Below are 26,697 nucleotides of genomic sequence, written 5' to 3'. Positions count from 1 at the left end.
CCTTGTGTTCTGAATGTTATGTTCATCAAGCTCCCCCTTGAGCTTGAACTTCATCTCCAGAGTTGACTTGCAGGCAGGAGGAAGTGTCTCAGGGGACCCACCCAAACCCTAGGTAAAGCTCACAGGTAAATGAATGACTGGCACTTATTGCTCAAGAACCACAGACCTGGGACGTTGCTCTGACACCTTTCGGTCCCAACCCCTAATTTTATGGGGAGGAAGCCATGGCTCATAAAAAGTAGGTGGCTTACCTTCAGTCACACGGCTAATAATTAATGGCCACGGCTGGGGTTAGTGTCAGGGCTCTAAATCCCAGGTCTGTGCTCTATTATAAACACATCTGTTGAGAGATTTGTTTCCTGAATAACTCAAGAAAGCTGAGGGCTAGATCCTGCATCATGGCGTCTTCAACACGGTACCTGTGTACAGGGGAGGCCTTGCTGGAGTCACTTGGCTGGCCTTCCTTTACCACCCTTTCCTCAGATAGGATAAACACACTAAAAGGGGACCAACGAGGAGGAAGCAACGGGATTTTATGCATGCGCTTGTCTTCAGGGCTATCATCCTGATCAAGTTGGCCCACCGGCTTGTTTGCTCTCCCTTCAACATAGTAATCGCTGAAAGTTTAAATGCGTCAGGCACTATTATAGGCACTGGGGTTAGAGAGGAAAGATCACAGATAAGGGCCCTGTCCTACGGTGCCTATGTTCTCATCAGGTGTGATTAGTGTTGATAACTGAATAAATAAACAACACAATATCAAACAAAAGACAACAAATGTTGGGAAGGATATGAGGAACTTGAACCCTTTTGCACTGTTAGCGGGAATGCAAACTGGCACAGTCACTATGAAAAGCAGTACGGGGGTTCTTCAAAAAATTAAAAATAGAGCTACTGTATGATCCAGCTACCCCACTTTTGGGTATTTGTCCAAAAGAACTGAAGTCAGGATCTTGAAGAGATATGAGCACTCTCATGTCCATTGGAACAGTCAGCACAAAGCCAAGATGTAGACACAACCTAAATGCCCATGAATGGATTAAAAAAAATGTGGAACACAGTAAATACATACAAAGCAATATTATTTAGCTTGGTGTGTTCTTGTGGGAGGTACAGAAAGGAAGCTCCCGTGGCTAGAGTGTGATGAACAACAGGGAGTGTGGAAGATACAAAAAACACTAACGATGAAATAGTGTCATGTACCATGCGTGCAACTGATGGGGCCACAGGGCAGGGTGTATCAGCCGCTGGAGATGCTCCATAAAGGTTAGAAACAGGGCTGTCCCTTCCGAGTTCAGCCTAATGGGGTGGGGACTAGGTTTCTCACTGTATCAGTGCAAATAAGGAACAACTCCACGTACACATGACCTGGCAGAGGTGACTCAGAGATGGTGTTTGCACTCAAAGCTAAAATTAGAGTCACCCTACCTTCAGGTTTTGGGCATTTTCCCTTTTCCCTGAGTAATTGTTTCAAATATTTCCTCCTTTTTGAGCAGGACTATTAAAAAGAAAATAAGATTTCTTTTTACTTGAGCTCAAGTCCCTTGTTTGGATGGGAAATTAAAGGCAACACGGTTCTCTTTCATAGAATGTATTATATGCAAAATTTTCTCTGACCACTGGCATGAACTTGAAGTCAGACACTGTATTTTGACCTTGAAGATTCAACTGCCTTACAGTGAATGAGATTCAGGAATGGAGCCGCTCCCATTCTGCTCTGCAACAGACTCTAGGCCCCACCTCCTTTTCCCACCCACCTAAGTAGGTCAGCTGGCACCCACGCGCGCACGCGTGCATGCGGGGACAGAGAATGGGGTGAGATGCACAGTACTAAATGTTCCAAGCTTTGAAAAGTCCACAGGAATAAAGCTTGTGGGTAAAACTATTTCTGCCATCGTGCAGAAACTAAAACATTTTGGAGGTATGAAAACGCGCTAGAAGAAACGGTAACAGCCCCCACCTTTTCTTGCCCTACCGTGACATGTACCTCATGATTCATCTTCTCAAGTACCTTTCAAGGGAGGGAAACTGCATGGCCCACATCATTTTTTGTCTTTAGATATATGGTTCTTGCTCTGTGAAGCTTTCACTAGCCCCCTCAGATAAAATTAATGGCACGTTCCCAGAGTTCTCAAAGCATTTTGTTCATGCCTTGATTACACGGCTTACTGCCCCTGCTATACAATGGTGACATTCATTCTACACCACCAGGCCTAGCCCGGCGGGGTCCCTACAGTTGTGATTCCACGTAGGTGTTGAAGACGAGGTGGAGGAAAAAGGAAATGTTTACTGCATTTTTTGAAGAAGGGAGTGTTGGTGATTTTCATTTGCTAAAAAATAATTTTAAAATAGAAATTCATTATGAAGGAATGGTCTCTATTTCCTCAGTCTTTATTCTTAACTATTCAAGTTACAGGTTAGATAACTCTTCTCTGTTCCAAGAGAGCAGTGTTTTATGAAACAGCTGGTAGTTCTTCTTTAGCTGGCAGTAAAAATAAAAAGGTTTTGAAATATTAGGGGCAAGTTAAAATGGGGAAAGTGGCTTTTTTTGACAGGCCTAGTTTCCTGACCATTTAGGGATTTCTTCTAGGCACCAAACCAGAGACTTAGATATCTAGGCTATCACAAGAATCAGGAGAGAAAAAGAGATTTTGATACAAAAATAGAAAAACATGAAGTCTCAATTGCATTTCATAACATTTCATGTTGGAAGATTTTGTGAACTAACAATTGAAAGCTAGTCATATACCAAAACTGAACAAAGAGTAAGGAGAGAATTATGTATTATCATCACTTATGAACATGAATTAAATTTTTTTTAAAATTATAAACAAATCAAACTTATCAGTGCATAAATATATAAAACGTCACAATCAGGTAGAGTTTATTCTAGTAATGTATGTATAATTCAAAGCAGAATTCCTATTAATGTAATTTACCACATTTGAATATGCTGATTAAATTATATTAACAGGAAATAAATCATATGCTAATTTTCTTAGAGGCATATTAAACATTCCTTAAAATCCAATATTCAGTCACAATAATATCTTAGCAAAACAGGAAAAAATGTTTATCTAAATGACAGAGCAAACATCATCCTTAATGGTAAAATGGTTGCAGCATTCCTGCTAATGTCAGAAAGAAGATAAGGATGCCAACATCTGACCGACATTAGATGGTAGGACTTACCCAAAACAATAACACAAGAAAAAAGGGTGGGCGGGGGGTTAGAACTGTAAAGGAAGAGAAAAAAAATTCTTCTCATTTTCAGATACCACTGCCTGCATAGAAACCCCTCCCCCCAAATAAACCTATAAACCATTATTAGAACTAATGGGAAAATTTAGAAAGTTAGTTGGACCCATTATCAACATACAAAAATCAAAAGCATTCCTAGATGACAATGACAGTCAATTAAAAACAGAAAATTTAAAAGTTACATGTATAAATATGATGGGAAAATTATGAAACATTATTATAGGACATTAAAAAAGGCTTGATTAAAGAAATATGTATTTATGGATGAGATGACTCAATATTTTAAAGATGACAATTCTGCCAAAATTAATCTATAAATTAAATGCAGTTTCAATAAAAATGCCAACAGTTCTTCACTGAACTTGCCAGTGCAAAGAGTCAAGAAAAGCTAAGCCAATGGTTGAAGAAGAGCAATATGGGCTTAATAATTAAGACAGTGTGGCATGGGGCAGGGATGGTCAAGTAGACCCATGAAACAGAATACAGAGTTCAGGCCCAGACCCATGAATACATGTAAACTTGACACGGGAAGAATGTGGAACTACAAATTAGCATAGAAAGGATGTATTTTCAACCAGTGGTGACGGAATCATTGGCTAGCCATTTGAAAATAAGAATTTGGATTTCCTAACATATCCATCAATTTCAGTTAAAGATATATGTAAAAAGCAAGATTATAAGACTTTTAGGAAAAAATTAATTTATGAACTGAGAACAGGAGACAGTTTTTTAAACAGAACACAAAACCCACATACTATAAAAAGTATATTTATTTAGTGTAGTTGAACTCATGAATTATACAACTTCTTTTCAAAGAAACCACAATTAAAGTTAAACAAAAAACCAAGTCTCACACTAGGACATGATTTGCAACTCACATAACCCACAGAGATCACTAGCCAGAATTCATCAACAACTCCTATGCGACAATATGAAAAAGAAACATCCCAACAGACAAATGAGCAATGGACATGAGCCAACAAACAAGAAAAGATGCTCCGTCTTATTGTAATCAGCCAAAGGCAAAGTCATATACTCCCCCAATAGAATATTATACAGCAATTAAAATAAACAAAGTAGAGCTATAAATCTCAACAAGTGTCAAGTGAAAAAAATTATAAAAAATTGACACAATGTGTGCCATGTTTGAAATAAGTGAAAGCATGTTACGTATTTTAAATAAATATACTTACATATATAGTCATGGCAACAAAATCATACTTGGAAATGAAACACCAAGTCTTGAATAGTAGTTACAGTTCTAGTGGCATATCAAGCCCAATTATACTGGCTTGTCTGAGCCAATTCCGCAGATCTCTTCCTAATTCCATGTTCACTGACGTCTTGTTAGTAGATTGAAATCTGCAGTGATGGGAGTGTTTGCACTGTAGGAACTGGCAAACACTGTCGAGCTCAGGTTCTCCCGCCCTTGTCTTCACCCTAAAGAACTGGTTTACATTCACTGTGCCATTCTCCCCAGAATGAAATGCAAATGGGAGGAGTGAACATGGGGCTTCAATGTTATATGTAATGTCTTTATGCTTCAAAGAATTTCTAAGGCAAATATGGCACAAGGAAAGGCTTGGACAGCATGGGGGAGGTTCACGAGTGTTTATCATATTACTCTATGCTTTCTGTATTTTGGAAGTATTTCCTGAAAAACAGAGTTTACTCGGTTAATTTTTCAGGTCAGCATGAAACTGCTTCCTCTTTGCCCTCTTTAATTTTAGAGATTTAGATCTTGCTTAGTCACAATATTATATGATGATGAAAAGCCTGGACCTGAACTAATAATAGAAACTTGAAAATTATTTCAAGCCCCAACCATAGATTTGCTGGATAGTTCTATCTTTGAAATCAACTGATGTGGGGTGATATATAATAAGGGATTCATAAGAGACATTAACAGAAAAAGTCACATCAACACTCTCGTTTAACTGAATATAACAGCAAAGACATCTGAGCTCTGAATTTAGATTCCAGATTTAAGAGAAAGGAAATAAAAATGAATAGGGATAAAATAGTACAGACAATTTAACTATAATAGTTTAACAAGAAGATAATCTTGAAAATAATAAAATAATAATAATAATAATAATAATAAGAGATTTGGCAAAACCAAGGTATTCAAAATAGGTGAGGCTAGGTTTCCAGCCCTATGTCCTGAGCAAAGGACCTCCTCATACCCTGTATGACTGACCCCTGGTCTGTCAGGTGTGTGCCCATCTCTAAGATGTGCACCTGATGCACCTCAGAGGCTAAGACGACTAAATGAGGTAATACATATGCAGGGCGCTACACACATGTGATGTACAAAAGGGACAGGCATGAACACGGCCACACACCATTGTGTCTCTACACCGACACCTTGCATACCATCCGCACAGCCCTCCTTCGCTCTGACTTGGGTTATTTTAGACACGTCTGACTTCCTCGGTCAGGGAATGCCAGAAAGAAGAGAACAGAGAGCCAGCCCAGGAACAGAAAGGTCACCTCAGTCTTCCAACTGCTGCAGACTGGGCCCCACTGCCAAGGCCTCCTCTAGCTGATAGAGGTGGCAGCCCCTTCTTATCTTTCTCTCAATTAGGAGACCCATGGAGATCTGGACTCCAGGGAGTAGAGCGCCCTTCCTCAATCCTGCCACAACAGGGCTGGGGTCAGGGAAGCCCAGATGAGGCATGTGGGTGAGCACACATGAAGCTCTACAACCTCTGGCGTGAAGTAAGCACTAGATAAACGGTCGATGCCATCAGCTTACAGCCAAACCACAGGGAGGCGTAGGCCCTGGGCCTCCCAGCATCAAGGCCTTGGCCCTCTTCTCACGTACAATGCCACGGGTAGGCTCTGGAAGGCTCGAAGGATTTGACCATCAGTGACTGCTAAAGGGGGGCCTGCTCTAACACCGACACGTGACATGAACATGAGGACTGTACATTCCCTAGTTCAGCTTTTTTATGTCCTTTCTCTGTTTCCTTACTATTGTGTTTATTTGATCTAGACAGTGCTTCTCAACCACGGCGCCCATTCCGAACATCTGAGGACCTTTGAAAAAATCCTGATCCCCTGGCCCCACACCAGACCAATTCATCAGAATTTCTGGGGGTAGGATCCACCATATATTTTTTTAAAAGCTTCCCAGGTGATTCCATCCAGTGCGTAGCCCAGTTGGAGAACCACTATCTCAGAATATGCAAACTGGTTTTCAAAGTCTGCTGAATCCAATAACAGAGATGTTGCAGCAGCGACATTTTTGACATCCTAGCCTTTCAAAATGGAAGCATGAGTTGATGCAATTCAGCGAACACATCTCCCAGAGGCCAGACCTGTGCTAGGGGTTAGGGACTCAAAGTAGGCAAAGGAGATGCAGATCCTGCCCTCAGAGAGCTCAGTACTTCTACCCCTAATTCCCCCACCATAGCTGTCATCCTGCTCTCCATGAGTCTGTCTCTATTTTGCTTTGAATAAACTCCTTTTAAATCACAAAGAGTGCAGGGAACAGGGGAACATATTCAAGGAAGCCATAGAGATGTAATCAGCAAAATTACGACCTGGGTCAGAAGGCAGATCCATTTTTAACTTTTTGAGGTATCTCCGTACTGCTTTCCACAGTGGCTGCACCAGTCTGCACTCCAACCAAGAGTGCAAAAGCATTCCCATTTCTCCACATCCTCGTCAGCACTTATCGTTTGCTGATTTATTGATGATGGCCATTCTGACAGGTGTGAGATAGTATCTCATTATGGTTTTAATTTGCATTCCTCTCATGATTAGTGATGTTGAGCATCTTTTCATATGTCTATTGGCCATCTATTGGTCCTCTCTGGTGAAGCGTCTATTCAGGTCCTTTGTCCATTTTTTAATTGGGTTGTTTGTTTTTTTGGTGTTGAGTTTTGTATGTATTTTATAAACTTTGGGTAGTAACCCCTCATCAGATGTATCAGCAAGTATGTTCTCCCATTCTGTGGGTTGTCTTTTTATTTTGTTGATGATTTCCTTTGCTGTGCAAAAACTTTTTAGTTTGATGTAGTTCCGTTCGTTTATTTTTTCCTTTTATTTCCCTTGCTTGGGGAGATACATCTGATAAAACATTTCTAGGAGCAATGTTCAAGATTTTGCTGCTTATGTTTTCTTCTATGATTTTTATGGTTTCGGGCCTAACATTTAACTCTTTGATCCATTTAGAATTTATTCTTGCGTGTGGTGTGAGAAGGTGGCCTAGCTTCATTTTTCTGCATGTATCTGTCCAATTTTCCCAACACCATTTATTGAATAAACAATCTTTAGCCCATTGTATGTGCTTGCTTCCTCTGTCGAATATTAATTGACTATAAAGGTGTGGGTTTCTTTCTGGGCTCTCTATTCTGTTCCATTGGTCTATGTGTCGGTTTTTATGCCAGTACGAGGCTGTTTTGATTATTATGGCCTTGGAGTGTAGTTTGATAGCAGGTAGCATAATTCCTTCAACTTTGTTCTTCTTTCTCAGGATCACTGTTGCTATGCCAGAGTCTGTGCTCTTAACCTGCCTACTACCTAGTCTTCCAGAAAGGACCACACTGCTTTATAATAACTGACTTGCTTACCTAGCCCCTTCAGCTCCCTGGCTGTCTTGCTTGCTATGGAAATCGTCTAAGCCCAGTGCCTGCTACATGGTAGGTACTTAATACATGTTTGAATTAAATCAATCATTTTTCATTTTAATTATTAACTAATATAACTTAACATGTTTGACTTAAAAGTATTTATTGTGCGTTTACTGTGTCCTGCTCATTCACCAGGCAGAAAGTGCAGTGGCGGTGGGGACACTGCAGACACAGCCAGCGCAGGCTTTCGGATGCCCCATTCATATTGTGTGAGGAGGAACGATGCCACTGCTCCATCAGGGAAAGCAGGTCTCTCGTCTGAACCAGGAGGATGGAGCAGGACAGGGTAGTGAATAAATGTGAGACTTGTATACCAACAAGAATGCTTCCGGGTGGAAGACTTCCTGACGTGAAAGCCCACACAACGTTATAAGGTCAGATCAGAGATTCCAGGGAAAGTTTTCTTAGGCCACATTCATTTGAGAGAAATTCCTAATGTCCCGATGTGAGAGCCATCTTTTGAGTATTCACTTACCTATTGAAGTGGTAGATATCCTGTATGTTTCCAAAAAGGGCGGACCTTTCTTCTGCCCCCAGAGGAAGTTTCGTCTGGTCCCTGATGCAGTCAAGGTAGTCCTGTGAAGTCAGTGAGAGAGCTGTCAGAAACACTGCTGTCCTCCTCTCCAAGGCATCTTTCTATCAATGCCAAGTAATGAGTACGCGAATGTGTTCATTAACTCCACTATGAGAATACAGTCTCTTTTATTGACATATTTATAGAATGGGGATTGTGAGCAAAGAAAAAGTGTTGTACACATTAATTATCTGTGCCACCCCCCCCAATGTATTAGAGCTTCTCTAGATGGATACTATAATGACAACAGTTACAATAATAACAGAGAGTTTTGTTATTATAATATAAAAATATTATCTGCTGTTTCCTTGAATGATATGATATGGTAAAAGATACTCCAAAATTCATACAGTGAAAAACCAGAAATGCAGATTTTAAAATTTCCTATCACCAGAAAAATAACTTGTAACTACATGAGATGGCGGGTGTTAACTAAATTTATTGTGTTAACATATGATAACACTATACATATGTTGTACACTTTAAACTAATGCAATGTTACATGTCAATTATACCTTAATAAAACTAGAAAAAGTGATGAGTTGATTGAAACATAACCTTTAAATTAGAAAGAACTCAGCTGATATAAAGTACAGAACTAAAGTCTTCCCCAAATACCAGTTTATTTAAAAACATTAAAAAAAATAAAGCAGATAACTCACTTATGCTATCTACCAGACTACGTGAATGACCCATGGAAAACTCTGAAATGATTTTATTTGCTTTCACATAGAAACAGTGGCAAACAGAGTGTAACTGGGACTCGGACACACAGTGGGTTAAACAGACCCGGTTAGGAGCTATCTGAACTGCTGAGAGAGGGAAAACTCCTTTCTGCCCTGGCTGCTCCAGAGTTCATAAGGAACTTCCCCCCTTCCTTTGACAATGCTTGAAAAGAGAACCCTGTAGGAGGCGAGAAGACAATAAAGAAAAAAGTGAAAACAGCTGAAATAACGTAAATTAAAAAAAAAAAAAAAAAATCCATACAGTCTCCTGCCCTGAACAAATACTGTGGCCCTCTACCCAACGCCACAGGGTTTCGGCAGCATTTGGAGGAAGTAACCCTGTGACAAGCCAGGCAGGCCAGGAGAACGCCAGCGCTCTAACCTCATTCCAAATTCCTTCGCAAACACAATAGGATTTAGATGCAACTAGCCAAAGGCGAAACTGAAATTGAAGAACCATCAGATAATTCTTCTTCTCTTTTAATAATCCGCATTCATTCTCCCATGTGCCTTATGTTCCACAGAAGAAAAACAGGCAGGGTTTCATCATTAACTTTCTCAGTAGCGCATCTGACAGATGGCATCGAGTAACTTTCAAACATTGTCGTTTTTTAATATTAAGATCATTGTCACGCATGAACCAATGCTCAAATTTTTCTTTTGAAACAAGCTTTGTGGTAACATCTGTTCCTTTTAAGAAAGTGGTCATCTCAATATGAAATTAGATTCACAAGATTTAAGTGCAGTTGTCATTAAAAACCCACAACAGCAAAACCTACTCTCCTTACTTTTATAAATGGAACAATTATTAGAGGCTTACGAATCTGCATAGGATACACAGTTAGTCCCCAAATTAGAAATGCTGAGGTTAGAATTGATGTAACAGCATTCTGAACATGTAAAACCTAAATTACATTTCCTCCAAAAAAACAAAAACAAAACAAAACAAAAAAACGTGTATTCATTGATATTTTCATAAAATTATATATGGCCCCAAAGGATGGGCTAACATTTAAGTTGCACTGAATGGTTGTATTTGACAGTTGCTTAATACTTTGATCAGCACTTTAAAAGGACAAATTGTACACAAAATAAGTAGAACAAAAGGCTATACGAATGGGTATGAAATTAAAAAGTCAGTCAGAAGGCGACGGTTGAGCACAATCCGCACCCAACTGCAGGATGAAGGGAGAGACAGAGGTGATGTATGCAGCCAACCCCCACCCCCCGCCCCCTGGCTGGCTGCATTGGGGTTTAATGAGATCGAACAATCCTTTTTCTCACTTCAAGTGCGAAGCTTGCTCATTTGCGGAAACCCGAACCTCAGTTCTTCATGTGAAGGAAAGATTGAGTTAAGGGGCTTGAAGAATTTCATCTGGGGTGAGAGACAAAGAATCGTGGCCCCCTTCCAACAAATGCTGGCCCATCGCCAAGTGAAAGCGTTTCAAAACCCCAGTCTGTGGTAGAGAAACTAGATTGTAAAAGCGGCTTAGTTTCTCAGATGGTTGAGAAAATAGATCGTTAGGAGTCCAAATTTTTGTAGGCCACTCTAGAAAACAGATCAAAGTCGTATGGCCACAACTTGTTCCCCCTGCTGATCATAATTAAGTCCTTTAAATATGATACTTTAACCCTAAACCAGTTACTGAAAACTACTGTAGCATGCCCTGCATTAGCAGCTGTAATCATCTGAGGCCAAAATGAGAGGTTTGAAGTTCAGTGATAATAACAGCTCATTCTGAGCTCAAATAACAGAGGAAAGACACCAATGAAATTTATTACAGCCTGTCACGCTGCTTATTAATTTTATTGGCTTGATGTTAGAGCCTATTGCTACCCTACTGTTAACGATAAGGTAGCACTTTAAAACTTCTGCACTGAAAACAATTACTCTCCAAGAGAATCAAGAATTTATTCTGGGGAGATACACACAAAAAAGAACTTTTCATCATTTGAATAATTTTGTTATATAATTTTAAATTTTGCCTTGAAAGTATTTATTTTTCTATCAATTTATGCCCTTAACATTTCCACCATTGTAATATTTGTACACGAGTGTCCTCTTCACATTAACTTTCTCATTCCTTGTAATGCCTATCATTGAAAATATATGATAATCTAATTTGGTGCTCTTTCAGGTGTGGTAAGTGAACAGGAGACAGTTGGCAAAGTGTTGGTGACTGATCCCCAACAAGGTAAGTGCAGAAATCAAGGGAAAGCATGGAGAAACTTTTAGAGCATTTTGACAGAATGTGATTTGTCAAACCTAATGATAAATTTGGACTTGTATTTTGCATGTCTTATTTCTTCTATTTTACTTTTCTAGTAAATCTTTTTATTATTGTATTTTTCAAAAGTGTCAGTGTGTGAGTGACTGAGAAACACACATGTCCCTCAGGATAGATCGTTTGAGAAGCTCTGGTTTGGGTAACCATCCAGCAGAAATGCTGTAGGAAGTGGGGAAGAGGCTCTGGTTGGGTAGCCCAGCTGGTTAGCTCATCATCCTGTTATGCCAAGGTTGTGGGTTCGATCCCTATTTAGGACTCATACAACAATCAACCAATGAATGCATAAATAAGTGGAACAACAAATAGGTGTTCCTCTTTCCCTTTCTCTCTCTCTCTCTCCTCTCAAAATCAATAGAAGAAAATTAAAAAAACAGGGAGAATTCAGATTCAAATTCAAAAAGGTTCTGTTCATAAACCCTGCTCACATTTCAAAACTCTACTTGCTGTTTTATGGTTTATTCTTTCTGATCTAGTCTCTGTGGTCAGCATTTCCAAATTCCAAGTCTTTGGATATAACTCCTAGTTAAGATTTTCTGTCTTTATTTTGGAGGAAGCACCCTCTTCTGTTTCTCCACCCCCTCCACCTATTTCTAGAAACTAGTCATCTCTTTATCTAAGAACCTGCCTTCCAAATGCCACGTATTACATGGGGATGCCACGAACACTGCAATAACTTACACGTGTACATCCATTTCCAGTTTAAAAGCACATTCACATTCATTCTTACAATGCCCCCCCCCCGCCCCCCTTTTGAGGACACAAGAATGCACGCCAAGTTCTGTTTTACAAGCTAGGAATTAAAAAAATGAATAAAACATGCCTCCTTCTCCCAAGGAGCTCCCTGTGTCGTTGAAAGACAAGTGTAAACAAATAAGTACAATACGCTGTTTAGGACACAGGGCCGGTAAATATTCAGCACACAGGAGAAGGAGGCCCACAAGGCAGTGGTCAATGCCAGGGCAGGGAGCGGTTTGCAGAGGAGGTGGCCGGGGAGCTGAATGTTTAAGGAGGACCAGGAGTCTGAAAATAGAGAAAGCAGTAGGAAGGACATGAAAACATCCAGGACGAGAGAAAAGGGTAACCAAAGGCACAGGGGAATAGAATGCGGGGTGCAGCCCGGACACTAGGAGCCCAGATGGGTTAGAGAGGGCAGGGCAGGTGCTTACGCACGCAGACCCAGCGAGGAGATGGGGCTGTAACAGGAGTGAAGACTGGACTGATCAAGAAGAATCTTCTATGCTCTGCAGGTGGTAAAACCATAAAGGCTGTAATGAGACCAAAGATCATCCCAGCATCAGTAAAGAAAATACAACAGAAGCTATAAAAGGCCGGGGTGGGGCTGGGGCAGGCCGTACAACGAGCTCCGCTGTGCAGGTGAACCCAGACCAAGTCCTCCAGGAGTTCGGTGGAGAGGAGAGGTGCTGACCCAGGGGAAGAGGAGAGAAAGGGGGCGGTCAAGGGTGAGAGTCACCGTTTAAGTGACCGTGGAACAGTGTTGGCTTTCAGGAGGAGGGAGTCTGGGCTCCTCTCTCTCCTTTCACTTCCCACTTCAAGGATGAGGAGTGCTGTTCCTCCAGCTTCCGGCAAAGACCGTTTTCTCATCTGCGGTGACAGTAAGCGAATTAACAGGCAGTGCGACCAGTCCCTTGTCTCCTGTCCCATATGGCTGCAGTGTGGAGACAGCCGGGCTGCGCCCTCTGGGGAGAAGGGCCCCCCAGCTTTCAGCTTTCATCCTTCTTCCTTCTTCTTTTTTTTAATATATAATTTATTTATTTATTTTTAGAGAGAGGGGAAAGGAGAGAGGGAGGGAAACATCACTGTGTGGTTGCCTCTCACATGCCCCCAACTGGGGACCTGATGTGCAACCTAGTCATGTGCCCTGACTGGGAATCGAACCAGCGACACTTGGCTTGCAGGCTGACGCTCAATCCACTGAGCCACAGCAGTCAGGGCTCATCCTTCCTTCTGATCTTCTTTCTCAGGTGGCTGGGGAGGCCAAGCATGAATCTAGCGCCCCTTTTGCTGGCCGAGAAGCAGAGACCTTGGCAATGCGGTTCTGGGCCCTCTGGCTAGCTGGTTCCTCTGTGTCTTCCTCACACCCAGATAAAGACTTAAAGACGCCTCTGGGGATTCGTGGTGAACAGGAGACCAGGCGTATCTTTGGCCTAGCTCATCCAGATAGTAGCTGGCTGGGCTCCCTTATCTTGTTCTTGTCAAGGGCAAAGCTCTGAGGAGTGCCGGTTTTAGTTTCCAGCCATTGTTCTTTGCACAAATAGAGCCCTCAGGGACCATCAGGACAGACAGGACTGGTTCAGAGTCACAGGCCCCTGCCCACATCCCTACTCTGGCACTTGCTCTTCCCAGTCCTGCGGGAATGGAGAGAAGCAGGTGGTGGCCTGGGGTAAAGGCAGGATCTTGGTTTGGGACACACGAAGACTGTGGTCACTGTAGGAAATCCCTCTAAGGAAGGTTTGTCAGGCACAGGGTCTGGGAAGCCAAACGGAGCAGTTTGCTCAGAGAGCGCTGCGGGGAACTGGAAGTGCCGAACTGTGCAGCTTTGGGGTCTGTCTTATGCAGCACTGACAGAGGACGGGACCAAACTGTTCTCCCATATCTCTGAGGCCATGGTCGCATCAGAGTGGCCCTGAGAAAGCAGCTTTAGAGTAACTCAGTGCGAGTAAATTGTAACCTTGGTGGGGTGGGGATTAGCAGGCCAGAGCACCTCCAGAGAGTCTCCCATGGCAGTGAGAACACCCACAAGCCCCAGCGAAGAAAATTAGCAAAGCAAAGGCAGGGCTGCAAGACCTTGGGCACCACTTCTTTCTTTCTTTGTTATCTATCTACCAATCTATCTATGACTCCCGCTGTTAGGAGACTGCACTCCTAAGCTGAAGGAGTGGTGAGGGGCTGTGTAAGGTTCCAAGGATCTTGGAGCACAGAGCCAGGCATGCACTTCCCACCTCTTCCAGAAACAGTCTCAGGGAAACTGAAGGGGTGATGGAATTTGAGGACAGTGACTAGAGAGAGGTACAGACTCATTTGGAAGTGGGGTAATAGAGGAGCATAAATTTTGAAATGTTGGGCTACGAAGGAAAGAGAGTGGTGGTGCAGTAACTGGGCGAGATGTAGGGTCAGGGAGGATCAATAGAGTGATGCATCCATCTGTCCATCCATGAATCGATTAATCTATGTATCCATCCATCCACCCATGCATGCATCCATCCATCCATGCATCCACTTACCCTTCCATGCATCCATTCATGCATCCACCCATGCATGCATCAATCCATCCATCCATGAATCCATGCATCCATCCACTCACCCATTCATGCATGCATCCATCCATACATCCACCCACCCACCCATTCATGCATCCATCCATGCAGCCATGCAACCATGCATCCATCCACCCATCCATCCATACATACATCCACCCACCCATGGATCCATCCATGCATCCACTCACCCATGCACCCATGAATCCATGCATGCATGCATGCATCCATCCATGCATCCAACCATGCATGCATGCATTCATGAATGAAAGGGCTGGTTGGTGTAGGAAAGGACAAGGTGCCGGGAGGAAGCCTGGCATGACAAGAGGGGAATAACTAGCAATGATGAGCATTGAAGACAGAAGGTGACATCAGAGCAGAGGTGAAAGACAGAAAGATGAGCACCTCTCCTGGGAAGTCCGAGCAGGGAGCACTGTCTATTTAAGTGGGGCAGGGATCAGGCAAGAGTTTTCTACTGCTTCACTTTATGCAGTAGAAAACAAAATTATAACAAGGAAGAGTATTTGAAGTAAAAAGTTCCCTCTTCCTCCACGAAGACCTTCTTTTTCTCCTCCAATGTCATTCTCCAGAGGCAACTCTGTTTAATGATGTAGTATGCATGATTCTGGGGTATATTCTAGGGCATAATTATCTCCTTCAAAAATGAGATTCTATGCTTAATTCACCACTTTCTTTTTTCCATTCCATGTGTATAAGTACACACAATTCTTAATGTAAACATCATTCTTTCTCATTCTTTATAATGGCTGCCTGGGGGGGGGTTACATACTATGTGCTAGTCACTGTGTGAAAGGGGGGCATTCAGAAATGAGTAAGATGTGATCCCTGTTTCTTGAGGTGCTCACCTGAGAGAGTCAGAGAGAAAGATATGAGCAGTAAGTCACAGTAGAACAATTTAACCGTTAGAATTATTTACAAAGTGCTGTGAGCGTATAGAATACGATTTCAAATGAAAGAAACCTTTATCTTTCTCCCAAGTCAGCCACTAAACAGGGTGTATAGTAAAAATTTCCTGCTGTGGTCTGCAGATAAGGTATCAGGGGTCTAATCTTCAAGTTAATCTCTCTTTTTTTCTCCATCCCTCTCCATGGGGGAGGCAGGTACAGCCAAAGAAGTGGGTGAAAGCAGGGGTCGCTGGCCCTGCCTTCAGGCTGGAAACAAAAGCTCGGATTGTGGGAACAATGTTTCCCCTGAGTTAATAGAACAGAGCCCCCACACCACAGAGGGCTGTACTGAAAATACCATATATCATCAACGTGACAAAATCTGTCTGCCAGCGCTGTTGGGGGTGGGCAGAAAAGTGGGGCAGGAAGAGACAGAGGAGGAAGGGGAGAATAAATGAGGTGGGGAGGAGAGGGGGAGAGACAGAGGCAGGAAAAGAGGGCAAAGAAAAGAGGGACAGAGAGTGAAAGAGGAGAAAAGAAGGAGAGGGACAGATCAAGTGAGAGAGAGAGAGAGAGAGAGAGAGAGAGAGAGAGAGAGAGAGAGAGACACGCACATATTTGGGAGAGAGAATGGAGAGGAAAGGGAGGGAGGGAGGGGGTGAGGGGTCTAAGAGTTAAAAGCAGCTTGTGTTGCTGCTGCATCCGTTCTCATTCCGTTTTCCTAACTGATGGCAGGGAGGCTGATCTTCAGTGGCGACACGCAGAAGCCAGTGTCGACAGCTCTGTGACATTGGAGTCAGAGAAAAAACTGGGAGGTTTCAGCCTCATTTACCTTCGATAATCCTTTCCATACAAAAGACATCAGTAAAAAATGTCAGGAATGGCCATTCTCGTTAAGCTGTGACAAATGATCCATGTGCCTGTTGAGTCACCTCCACTGCTTCTCATCTTCCCCCTGAAAGAAGGGGGCCAGGGCGCTCCTCCCAGAGAGAACAGTGGACAGCTTAGACCTGAACAGGGGGACTGGGCTGTTCTTCCAGAAAGAGAATCTTCGGGGTGGAGGACTGGATTCGGTTATAAACAGCAATGTGGAGTAGAAAGAACAATAATAATCTTTACTCAAAGACACTTAGGAATATTTGGTTTTCCCCAAAGACTTTAAGCAGAAAATATTTGTGACCTGGTGGGTCTACAGCAATCTAATGCTATAAGCACAATATTAAGAAACAGGATTGGCATTAATAAAGTTCTTAACGCAACCGGAGGCTCACTTTTTCCTGCACTTCTGACACACGTTACAGAAACCAATTGTCTTTATTTACTTCCCACTGGTATCAGGAGGAATAATTTGATGGACGTAAATAAATCTAAGATGTTTGGCACAAATATAACACTAACCTTAATCTCTTATATTTCCCTTAATCGTAACAATGAGAAAATTTCTTACAAGAGTCCCTTCTGTAACATTAACAGCATAAAACAATTTTCTATTGATTTGTTAAATAGTTATTTTAAAAATTGTGCTCAAAGCTTTCAAACCACATTGACTGTGTTCTCATAAGCTAAAGCTCTTCTTAAAATACCAGAGGTGGACACACCCCCCATAAAGAGGTCCTGTGCGTATTGAAATATCTTTCTGTAATTATTTGAAGCCTAATCCTGTCATCTTTTCTAGCTACCAGACCAAAACAAAACAAAACAAAACAAAACATTTTTGGGACACTCTCTGTACTTACTGAATGCACAGACATGTAAAATATCTTTAAATCTTCAAAATGGGCAACCAGGGAGTTTACCAGAACCCTGGGGAGGAAAGGTAAGCCCCAGGCTTCCAGTGGGCCCCAGGGAAACAGGGAAGTGTATCCACCACTCCCTTGAAAGGAGCTTTCCAGACACCCCACTTCTCACCCACTCTCTTATGTTTTCCTCCTCACAGGGTTAACTTTATTTAGCATGATTTTTTTAAAATTTTTTAACTGCCTTTTACTCTGCAGGTCCCAGGGCAGGGAAGGAAGCAGACAGATACAATTAGATGCAGCTCTAATCCTAAAGGAGGAAAACAGTGAAGCCTGCTGAGGTGTTGGAAGGATGTGATGTCCTGGCAAAGCTTTAAGTACCTGAATATAAGAAACTGATTCATCTCAGTTCTAATCATGCCACTGCTGGTGTAATTTGAAACATGGTAATTAAGGAAAATTAAACAAAGCCCTAAGGGTTTTGTATATGGGAAAGAAAATAAAAGATCAGTAAAGTAAATGTATATTATTAGATCACCTGAAGTTTAACTCCTCTTCACTGCTATTTACTACCACCATCACCACTGCTGCTATTGTTTTTGTTATTATTATTTTATGTTTATTGCTGGGTACTGGGCTTTCTGCTTTCTGTGGATTATCTCGTTTAATCTTCACAGCAACCCCAGGACGTGGGTCCCATTATTAGTCCCATTGTATTGGAAGCTTAGAAAGGTTCCATCGCCCTCCAAGGTCATACAGACAATAAGTGACTCAGTCGTCACATTCAAACCAGCTGACTATGCCCTGGGTGCTGAAACCCTGCAGTACTGCTTCAAAGGTGTTAGTCCTTAATACAGTATTTAGTCCTTACACAGTAGGAGAGTTTGCTGCTGACCTCTTCCCGGGGACTAAATGTTACTTTTAGTAGACCCAGGGTTGGAGCCCACCAAAGACGACAGCTCCCACAGACTAGGCACCTCCCCTAAGTCAGCATCTTCGCAGCCTGGAGTGAATTAGTGTCTGTCCATTCCCATGCTGACCCTGCTCCTTCCTGTTTTCATCAGCCACACCCCTGGCTGTGCTCTTCCATCAGCCAACACACCAGCGTTCAATCACCCACCACTTTACTTTCGACATTGGCTTGTGCCTTCCGTCCTGTTCTCAGGTTCTCCTCCTTCCTTCCCACTCGTGCGTGGCTCTCTGCTCCTTCAAACATCCCACCTCCCACACCAGCCAGCCGGGCGGGTCAGCCCTTGCTCTTTATCTGCATGACTCGCTCCAGGTGGCTCTCCCACAGACAGTCCTCTCTACAGAGCTGGCCCTCGGAACCATTGCAAGTGGATTCTTCCAGCGCTCCCGGCACCAGGATACTCCTAGGCACGTAAAAACGTTTACATGGAGCAAAGCCTGGAAAGCAGAATGTTTGAAAGCTACAGGATGAGGAATCGCTGTGAAGTGAAGATCAGTCAGAAGCGAGGAGAAATGGCAGCTCTGAACGCATGGGTTTCGTCGGAGGGGACGGCCGAGGTGCTGAGATGGGAAATGCGAAGGCCTGGCCGAGGACAAGCTTCCTCACCGCACTGGACAAGCCATGGTGTTTCTCTGCCTCACATGGGAGCGATAGAGGAGCACGCTTGTTTGAGTAACAACTGATGTCAGTCAGTCTGGGTTTATTCAGCGATGGCCTGAAAGCCTTCACTCAACATCCAGAAGTGGCCATTGATTTCCAAAGCAGAGATACTTCCAGATCACAGTCCCAAGCAACCCAATTACTACCCACACTTCACCTGAAGACTCTGCCTTCTAGGGCACCAGCAATTTTGAAATAAGGACACCACATAATGGCCCACTGAAGCAGGTACAGCCACAGGTGACCACATACACAGTACCAGTTACTATATCCTTAACCCAATCGTGTATTGGATAGTAACACACTATATGGCCTATCTAATGAGTTGGAACACTTTCTAGTCCCTTGAGACAGAAACTGTAATACAGGTAATTCTCATAGCAATTGGTCTGTATACGAGGGGGACCCCCAAAAAACAAGAATTATTTTCTGGAGGATGGGCCCCTTGTAGTACAGGTATCCCCCCTAGGTGAGTGTTCTAGGAACTCATTTGTATCAGAGTACCAGCTGGCACTGTAGTGAGAGGCTGCATTCGGCTTCAGTGAATTTTTTTTTAAGACTCTTTCAATGTGTTTGCCCATTTCATGATGGGTGATGTACGATTGCACCTGCCCACACCGTGCTGAGTGTTCAGCGTTTTTGTTTTTTTTGTTTTTGTTTTTTAACCAAAAACAGCACAATCCCTGTCCCCTACCCTGCCCATTCTCATGCCAGTGACTTTTTTTTTGTTTTGTTTCCCTGGATGAAAAAAGTCCTCAAAGGGAAGTGTTTTGCTGATATGGAAGAGGTGAAACAAAAAAACGGCATAAGCACTAAAAGGCATCAAATTTGACAAGTTCAAAAACTGTTTCAAGCAGTGAAAATAAGTCTCAATAGGTATATTGCAGTAAATGGAGAGTACTTTGAAGGTGAGTGAAGTTTAAACATGCAAGAATAAATACAACCCTGGCTGGTATGGGTCAGCGGGTTGAGAGCCAACCTGCGAACCAAAGGGTCACTGGTTCGATTCCCAGTCAGGGCATATTCCCGGGTCATGGCCCAGGTGGCCCTGGTTGGGGGGGTGCGAAAGGCAACCACACCTTGATGTTTCTCCCTCTCTCTCTCCCTCCCTTACCTTCTCTCTGAACATAAAATCTTAAAAAAATAATAAATACACAATATTTTATAAATCAATTCTGTTTTCTTTGGGTCCCACCTCATATAGCAGGTGCCCAAGCAGTGCTCATTTGACAGCTATGAAACAAGGCTTTAGAGTCAAAAGCTTAGTGCTATTTGTGCTAATGGACTTGGCACTCTAACCTTGAAACGAAATAAAGTTTCAGCCAGGCCAAGAGGCAGGGGCTACCTGGACGATATTAACGAGTAAGAGGAAGAAGCTGGAAGACATTAGCTGACTTCCCATCTAGTGAGTCACACAGATTGATAATGGCCCTCAAGGTCAAGCTATTCTACTTAAAAACTGCAATGCAATGAAGCTGTATATATTAAAATAAAGAATCTACACGCGGACAATCTCCTGATGGGCAGTTTTTCAATGCAGATGAATGTGATTATACTCTGGTGGCATTAGGTAATCCGAGCTAAATATGGAAATGCATAGGCTAAGCTGTTCCGTTCATTGTACTGAAAACAATGACTAGCCCTAAGGGCATATTTTATTGCTTCTCTGGCTATACAGTTGATTCCATCACAATAAGATCTCAACCAGAAGTTATTTATTGACACAGAATCAGCCATGGGTGTGGTGATGGGGGGGCGGGTGGCAGCAGGGAGAGGCACTGTCCAGTGTGCACAATGAGGTGGGTCAGCATGATGGGATGCTCCCCAGAAATCTGGCCTTCTCCAAGAGTGCCAAGCCTCTTTAATGGGATAAATGTAAAGATCTCCTTCCGTCATACTGGAGGCCTGGTCCCAATTTATGCCCTCGGTGAAATGTGCAATTTGAGGAAAACTTTTTCTCCCCTCTGATATCTAACACAGAATGTTATGGTCATTTTGTTAATGTGTTAAGACACATACAGAGGGAAAAAGAGAAAGAGAGAGAGAGAGAGAGAGAGAGAGAGGTATCAAAAGGATTGTATAGGATGAATTTCAACAGCAGCAATTTTACACTCTGAGCAGAAGTACACTCCGTGCTTGTTCTTGAAATAGGTGCAGCCTGTCCACCTGTCTCTCCCAGAACAGCAGATTCCTCATGGAGGCTCCCAACTCAGGGTGGTCGAACGGACAGGCTGCGAAGGCAGGCACCCGGGTCTGAGAGCCAGACCTTGGCAGGGCTATTGACCGTGCTGAGCGCCTTGTGCCTGCTGTTACAGAGGGCAAGTACGGCTACCCGCATCTCATCTTCATTCACGGGGCTGCGTGACAAGGTCCATTGGAGCGGCCCGGCACAGGGTGCCCAGCTCACACGGGCTAGTAGCGCTGCCTGCTGTGTGGCCGTCTGTGTCCCAGGTTCCTCCCCAGTAGTGCAGGGAAAGAGCCAGATTGGAACCTCTTCTAGTTCTAAAGAAAATGAACTTTCTCTGCACGCTGACAAGTCATCATGAAGAGTTCTCCTACCGCCCTTCTCTGCCACAGGAAGGCCAACCTACTTGAGCAGCTTGTCATGAACAGTCATTGCTGCTGGGGTAGGGTCTGAAGTCTGTTAGGGAGACATGCATACAAAACCCCACGACACTCTCAAGCTTCCCAGACCCTGGTCGGCTCACCTGTCATGTCCAGTGGACAGTCAATCCTGTCTCTCCCGCTGAGCTCTCCTTTGAAACTGACCCCTCCTCTCATTGCTACCTGGGTCTTGTTGTTCATCTCCCACTGGGACTAAGGCAAGGCCATCCTAACTAATCCCCCTATTGTGGGTCCTACCTGCTTCAACCTTTCAGGATGAATCCAGTGTGCTCTTCTAAAACTCAGATTGGATGTTTGCCTCCTGCATAAAACCCTGCCAGGACTGGTCACAGCCTTCAGCTCAGAAGGAGACCCTCAGGGCCTGAGTCCCTGCCTACCTTTCTGGCCTTGTCTTTTTTTACCACTTCCTTGCTCCCTCCCAACCCCCACCTCACCCCACCCCCAATACACAGGCATCCATTCCCTGTACTTTCAGGCCTGTTCTCTAACCTCTATTCTCTCTAGCTTCTTTGTCTTTATTTTAGTCTCAAGGCCAAGATCATCCCTCCGACTGGCAAAACCTGCTAACTCCTCCTCCAAGATTCTTCCCCCAAATCTGTCTCCCATCCTCCCCACCCCTATCTGGGTCAGGTGCTCCAGGGCGCATCTCCATTTATAACTCCATGATAAAGGAAGCCAGGGTCACCACCCAGCAGCGCTACAGAACTGAGGGCAACTGTTGGCAGGGCGATGCTTTTGCTGTCTCAGCATGGCGTGTCTGCAGAAGGAGCAATTGCGGAAGCTTCCTGCGAACTGGATCAGTCTGCTAACCGGCGAGGCAGGGCCTGGGAGGACAAGGGTTAACTCGGTCCCCGGCTGATCTCTCAAGCTCTGGAAGTGGCCACAGTTGTATTGAACTGTAACCCAACCCGACATTCCTCTTCGGCTCCCTCCCCCTCCCCCACCTTTGTCTCCACAGCATTTTCACCGCAGGACCTCTCAAAGAGGACAAAGGTTCCTCAACCAGGCATTCCTTTTTTACCTCTCTTCCCGCCCACCCAACACCCCCTTTGCACAAGAAAAGAAACGCTTCCCTCATCAAAAGTAGATTAACTCTCACCCCTTTCTCTGCGTGCATTTGCATTGGGTACGCCATTTAGGAGGCTATAAACAGACCCCCGGGTTGAGTGATTTATCCGCTGCTTCAGGAAAACGGGACAAAGGCCGCAGTCTTTTCAGCAATTCCGTGTTTATTGTGGGCTGCTGCTAGCGGCCACCGGCCCGCCCTCCTGCCTCATCTCCCACTTAAAGCCTTCAGAAAGGTTAACAGCAGAACTTTCTACCCCATTATAAAGCTCAAGGAACACTTGTAACATTCCTTGTTGCTCCAAAGAGGGAGAAAAAAAAAAGGTCTGTTTCGGAAGAAAATATTTTAAAGTGTGGTTTAAAGGAATGATTCACACTGCCTCCCCTAAACACACACACACACACACACACACACACACACACGCATGCACGCATGCGCGCGCTCACAGACTTGGCTGCAGTCTTTCTCCATGTGACCTACTTTGGGGGAGAGGAGGGATTCATAAGCCTGAGAATCATGGTGAATTATTTTATAAATTATTTTATATTAGTTTAACAAAACAAAGAATCCTCACGTTTAGAACCAGCATGCCACTTGGCTTCGGGCTGGAGGGATACCTGCAAGTTTTCATCACATCTTTATCATTTTCATAATTCTTCCCCTTATAGGGTAAGACTGGGTCTCACTTTTCTTAAAGTGTCATCTCATTGTCGTTAAAGGACCAGCTCTGATACAAGAATCTTCTCTAAATATTAGGAGTTAATGATAACTAATGAAATTCTGACACGTTCTACAACACGGATGAACCTGGGAAACATCCTGCTAAGTGAAACCAGCCAGACACGGAAGGACAGAAATTGCCGATCCAGCAACTGCAGAGCCAGACAGCAGACTGGAGGCTGGGGAAGGGGGGGATGGGGAGTTATAGTTTAATGGGCACAGTTTCTGTTTGGGATGATAAAAACTTTCTAGAAATGGACGGTGGGAACCATTGCACAACACTGTGAATGTGTTTGATGTCAATGAACTGAACACTTAAAAATGGTTAAAATGGTTTACGTTATGTATATTTTACACCAGTGAAAACCATTTAAAAAGTCAATTTTTATAATTAAACAATCACTTTGTTTATGAAGGCCAGGCATCAGACAATATGTTTTAGGTGCTATACCAAACATGATAAAATTTTCCTTGCTATTCAGGCTCATTGGTAAGGACCTCAGTTATGCTCTGAGCCATAATTATGAGTGAAATTCACCAGGGGGACTGAGGAGAGTCTGCGTCCATTCTAAGCGGCCTCACACTAATTAATCTACTAAGGGGTTCTTTCCTCTGCTCCTTAGTGCTTGCGAGTCCCACCCCCTCCCACCCTCTCCCTTTGCTGTAGGCTAGGAAACCAAATAATTAAGCTTATTTTAAACATGTAGGGTAAGTAGGCTCTTAGTGGGAGCTTGGGGCCTCTCCTGGGGTGAAGACAAGGATTTACTGTTTGGTGTTTGAAATGTCTATTTTGGCTGCTGAAAGGACTGACTTATTTCCCGGTTCCATTCTTCAGAGCCGAGGCTGGCGGAGAGGCAATCTCTAATCATCCTTAGAGTTCGGCTTTTTGAATTAGACTCATTTACAGAGATGAAGCTGAGGTCAGCCTGGCCGTTTGTCCACAGACACACAGCTGACTGTCAGCCTGGCACCGAACCCAGGCCAGTGCCCTGTCCCTTAAATCGGTCTCACTTTGACTCAGCTCGAATCAAGGTGCTGAAAATAATTTCACCCAACCATGGCAGCCTTTTAGGATATTAGAAATGAATCCTAACTACATGTAGTTATGTCATGTAAACTAAAAGCCACAAGATTTAAATTGCAAAGTTAAAATAATTTTCAGAAATAATACTTTAATATAGACTAGAAAGCACAACAATATTATGATACTTTAAAACCTACCAGAAATTATTGGCCTTGTCCAAATAATGCCACTTATATTATTATTAATAATAATAACTTTCATTTGAGTGATTACTGTATGCCTAGCACTTTGCTAAACATTTTGCATGAATAATCTTATTTAATTTTCATATCAATCCTATTATTCCCCTTTACAGGTGAAAAAAACCCAGAACTTAGAGAAGTTCAGTAACTCGTCTGAGATCATACATAGAAAAGGCAGAGTCAGGATTTGGATTCAGTTCTTGCATATTTTAGCATTTCATCATTTTGTTAACTTCCATGGGGGACCGGGAGGTAATCTGTGCTGCCTTTAAATGTCTGCTGTTTCCCACATAACAAAGGAGGAAACATTCCCTTTAGGACCATATAGATCCCAACATTGATTGCCTACTGGAATCTGGAGAGCTTTAGGAAAAACTGATACCACCCCACAAAATGCGGATTTCATTTAGCTCAGGGTTCAGTTGGGGCAGGAGTTATAAAAGCCCCCAGGTGCAGCCTCAGCTTTACAAAAAGTCCTATATTTTTAGCTGCTTTTTCTAACTAAGTATTAATGACTGAAATAACAGCTCCTTTGAACTGGGTAATGAGGGCTTACTGTCCTTGGTGTGAATCCAGCTCATGGCCAATTAATTGTGTGTTTTTCCTAAGGGATCTTTCTGATGGTTTACTTCCCCCCCTTTTTGAGGTAGGGATTTTCTTCTAGTGGATTTTCTTACCAAAACTAGTTTTTGAAAATTCTAAATGATTCTTAATATTAAGTACATTTACACATATTATCAGGAACCTTCTTTACCTTATTCCTTTTCATGTAGGACCTGGAACTTCAGAGCCAACTCCGACTCAGAACAGGAGTTGGGACAAAAGGGTCCCAGAGTATCCAGTGGTCTGTTAATTGTCACAGTGGACTGGCTCAGAAGACTCTCTGGTCTCGTGGGAGACAATTTCTTACCTTCAAAAGGCTGCTCATATCTGTGCTAGGGGGAAGAAGGGCAATTTCACAGGTCGCTTTAGACTTGTTCCAAGAAGCTCCAAGGAGGTGACTGACTGTTCCCATTTCCCCTCTGTGTCATCGCTCTGGTTTTGTCTAAACTATGTGGTGGCTGGACATGGAAGTGGCAAACTCCTCCCTTCACTCATGTCCAAGTCAATTTTATCCTTGTCGATGGCTAAGATGGAAGAAACTAGGCAAAAAAAGCAATAGGTTTCCAGAAAGTTTCATTAGCAAGAATGAATGAGGACCGTCCTTAGTTGGTACGTAAGGGGCACTCAATAAATGTTTCTTGTTTTTTTTTTTATTGTTTCTAATGAAATGGGTGAGAAATAGGACCAGGATACAGTCCTGGCATTGCCAATGCTTAGCTGCAGGGTCTATGGTTTCAATAGCTACCATCTGTTGAGTGTTCCCATTACGCCAGGTCTATGCCAGGTCTGTGCTAAGTACTTCCCAGGCATTGTCTCAATCAATCCCCACTTCATCCTATGAAGTCGCTACATCCTATGAAGTCCAGAATATCTATTTCCTTCTAAGATGAGGAAACCACTGATTACAGAAGTTACTCAAGATCAAAGGTAGTAACTGACAGAACCAGGATTTGCATCCAGTTGGAGAAATCACTTGGTTCCCTGAATAGCCATTTTCTTACCTACTAAAATGACCAGGTAGGATGAGATCATTCATTCCACAAACATTTACTGATGGCCTATGAAGTGTCAGATATATTGCTGACACTTCCTATTCCTAGAAAATGTAACCAACACACCTCACCCTTTTAGAATTGATACTCACACCTTATCAAGTCATTTCCTAGTTCTAAAATTTGGTGTGATTCTACTTAATCAAAAATTCTGTGCAACGGGAAGCGATCTGAAAGTGTCCCTCAAAAGAGGACTGGATAAACAAAATGTGTTATATCCATTTAAAAGGAAAGAAACTCCGACACAAGCTACAGCACAGACGAAACCTTGAAGATATTGTGCTGAATGGAATAAGCCAAACACTGAAGGACAAGTACTGTGTGAGTCCAC

The 26,697-nt window shown here is 43.1% G+C and overlaps 1 protein-coding gene across 2 annotated transcripts in view; it reads right to left on the bottom strand.

Moving 5' to 3' along the window:
• Positions 1 to 26,697, bottom strand: part of PLEKHG1 (pleckstrin homology and RhoGEF domain containing G1) — a 128,881-nt gene that overhangs the window by 47,202 nt on the left and 54,982 nt on the right. For both annotated transcript variants that reach the window (XM_090279976.1, XM_090279975.1), the window contains exon 3: positions 8,377 to 8,477. In XM_090279976.1, the coding sequence (XP_090136102.1) occupies positions 8,377 to 8,477 (101 nt within the window). The remainder of the gene's footprint in view (positions 1 to 8,376; positions 8,478 to 26,697) is intronic.

Source organism: Furipterus horrens, unplaced genomic scaffold, assembly GCF_987537825.1.
Source record: "Furipterus horrens unplaced genomic scaffold, mFurHor1.1.pri manual_scaffold_6, whole genome shotgun sequence".
Classification (NCBI taxonomy): Eukaryota; Metazoa; Chordata; class Mammalia; order Chiroptera; family Furipteridae; genus Furipterus; species Furipterus horrens.
This window is presented reverse-complemented; position numbering and strand designations above follow the sequence as displayed.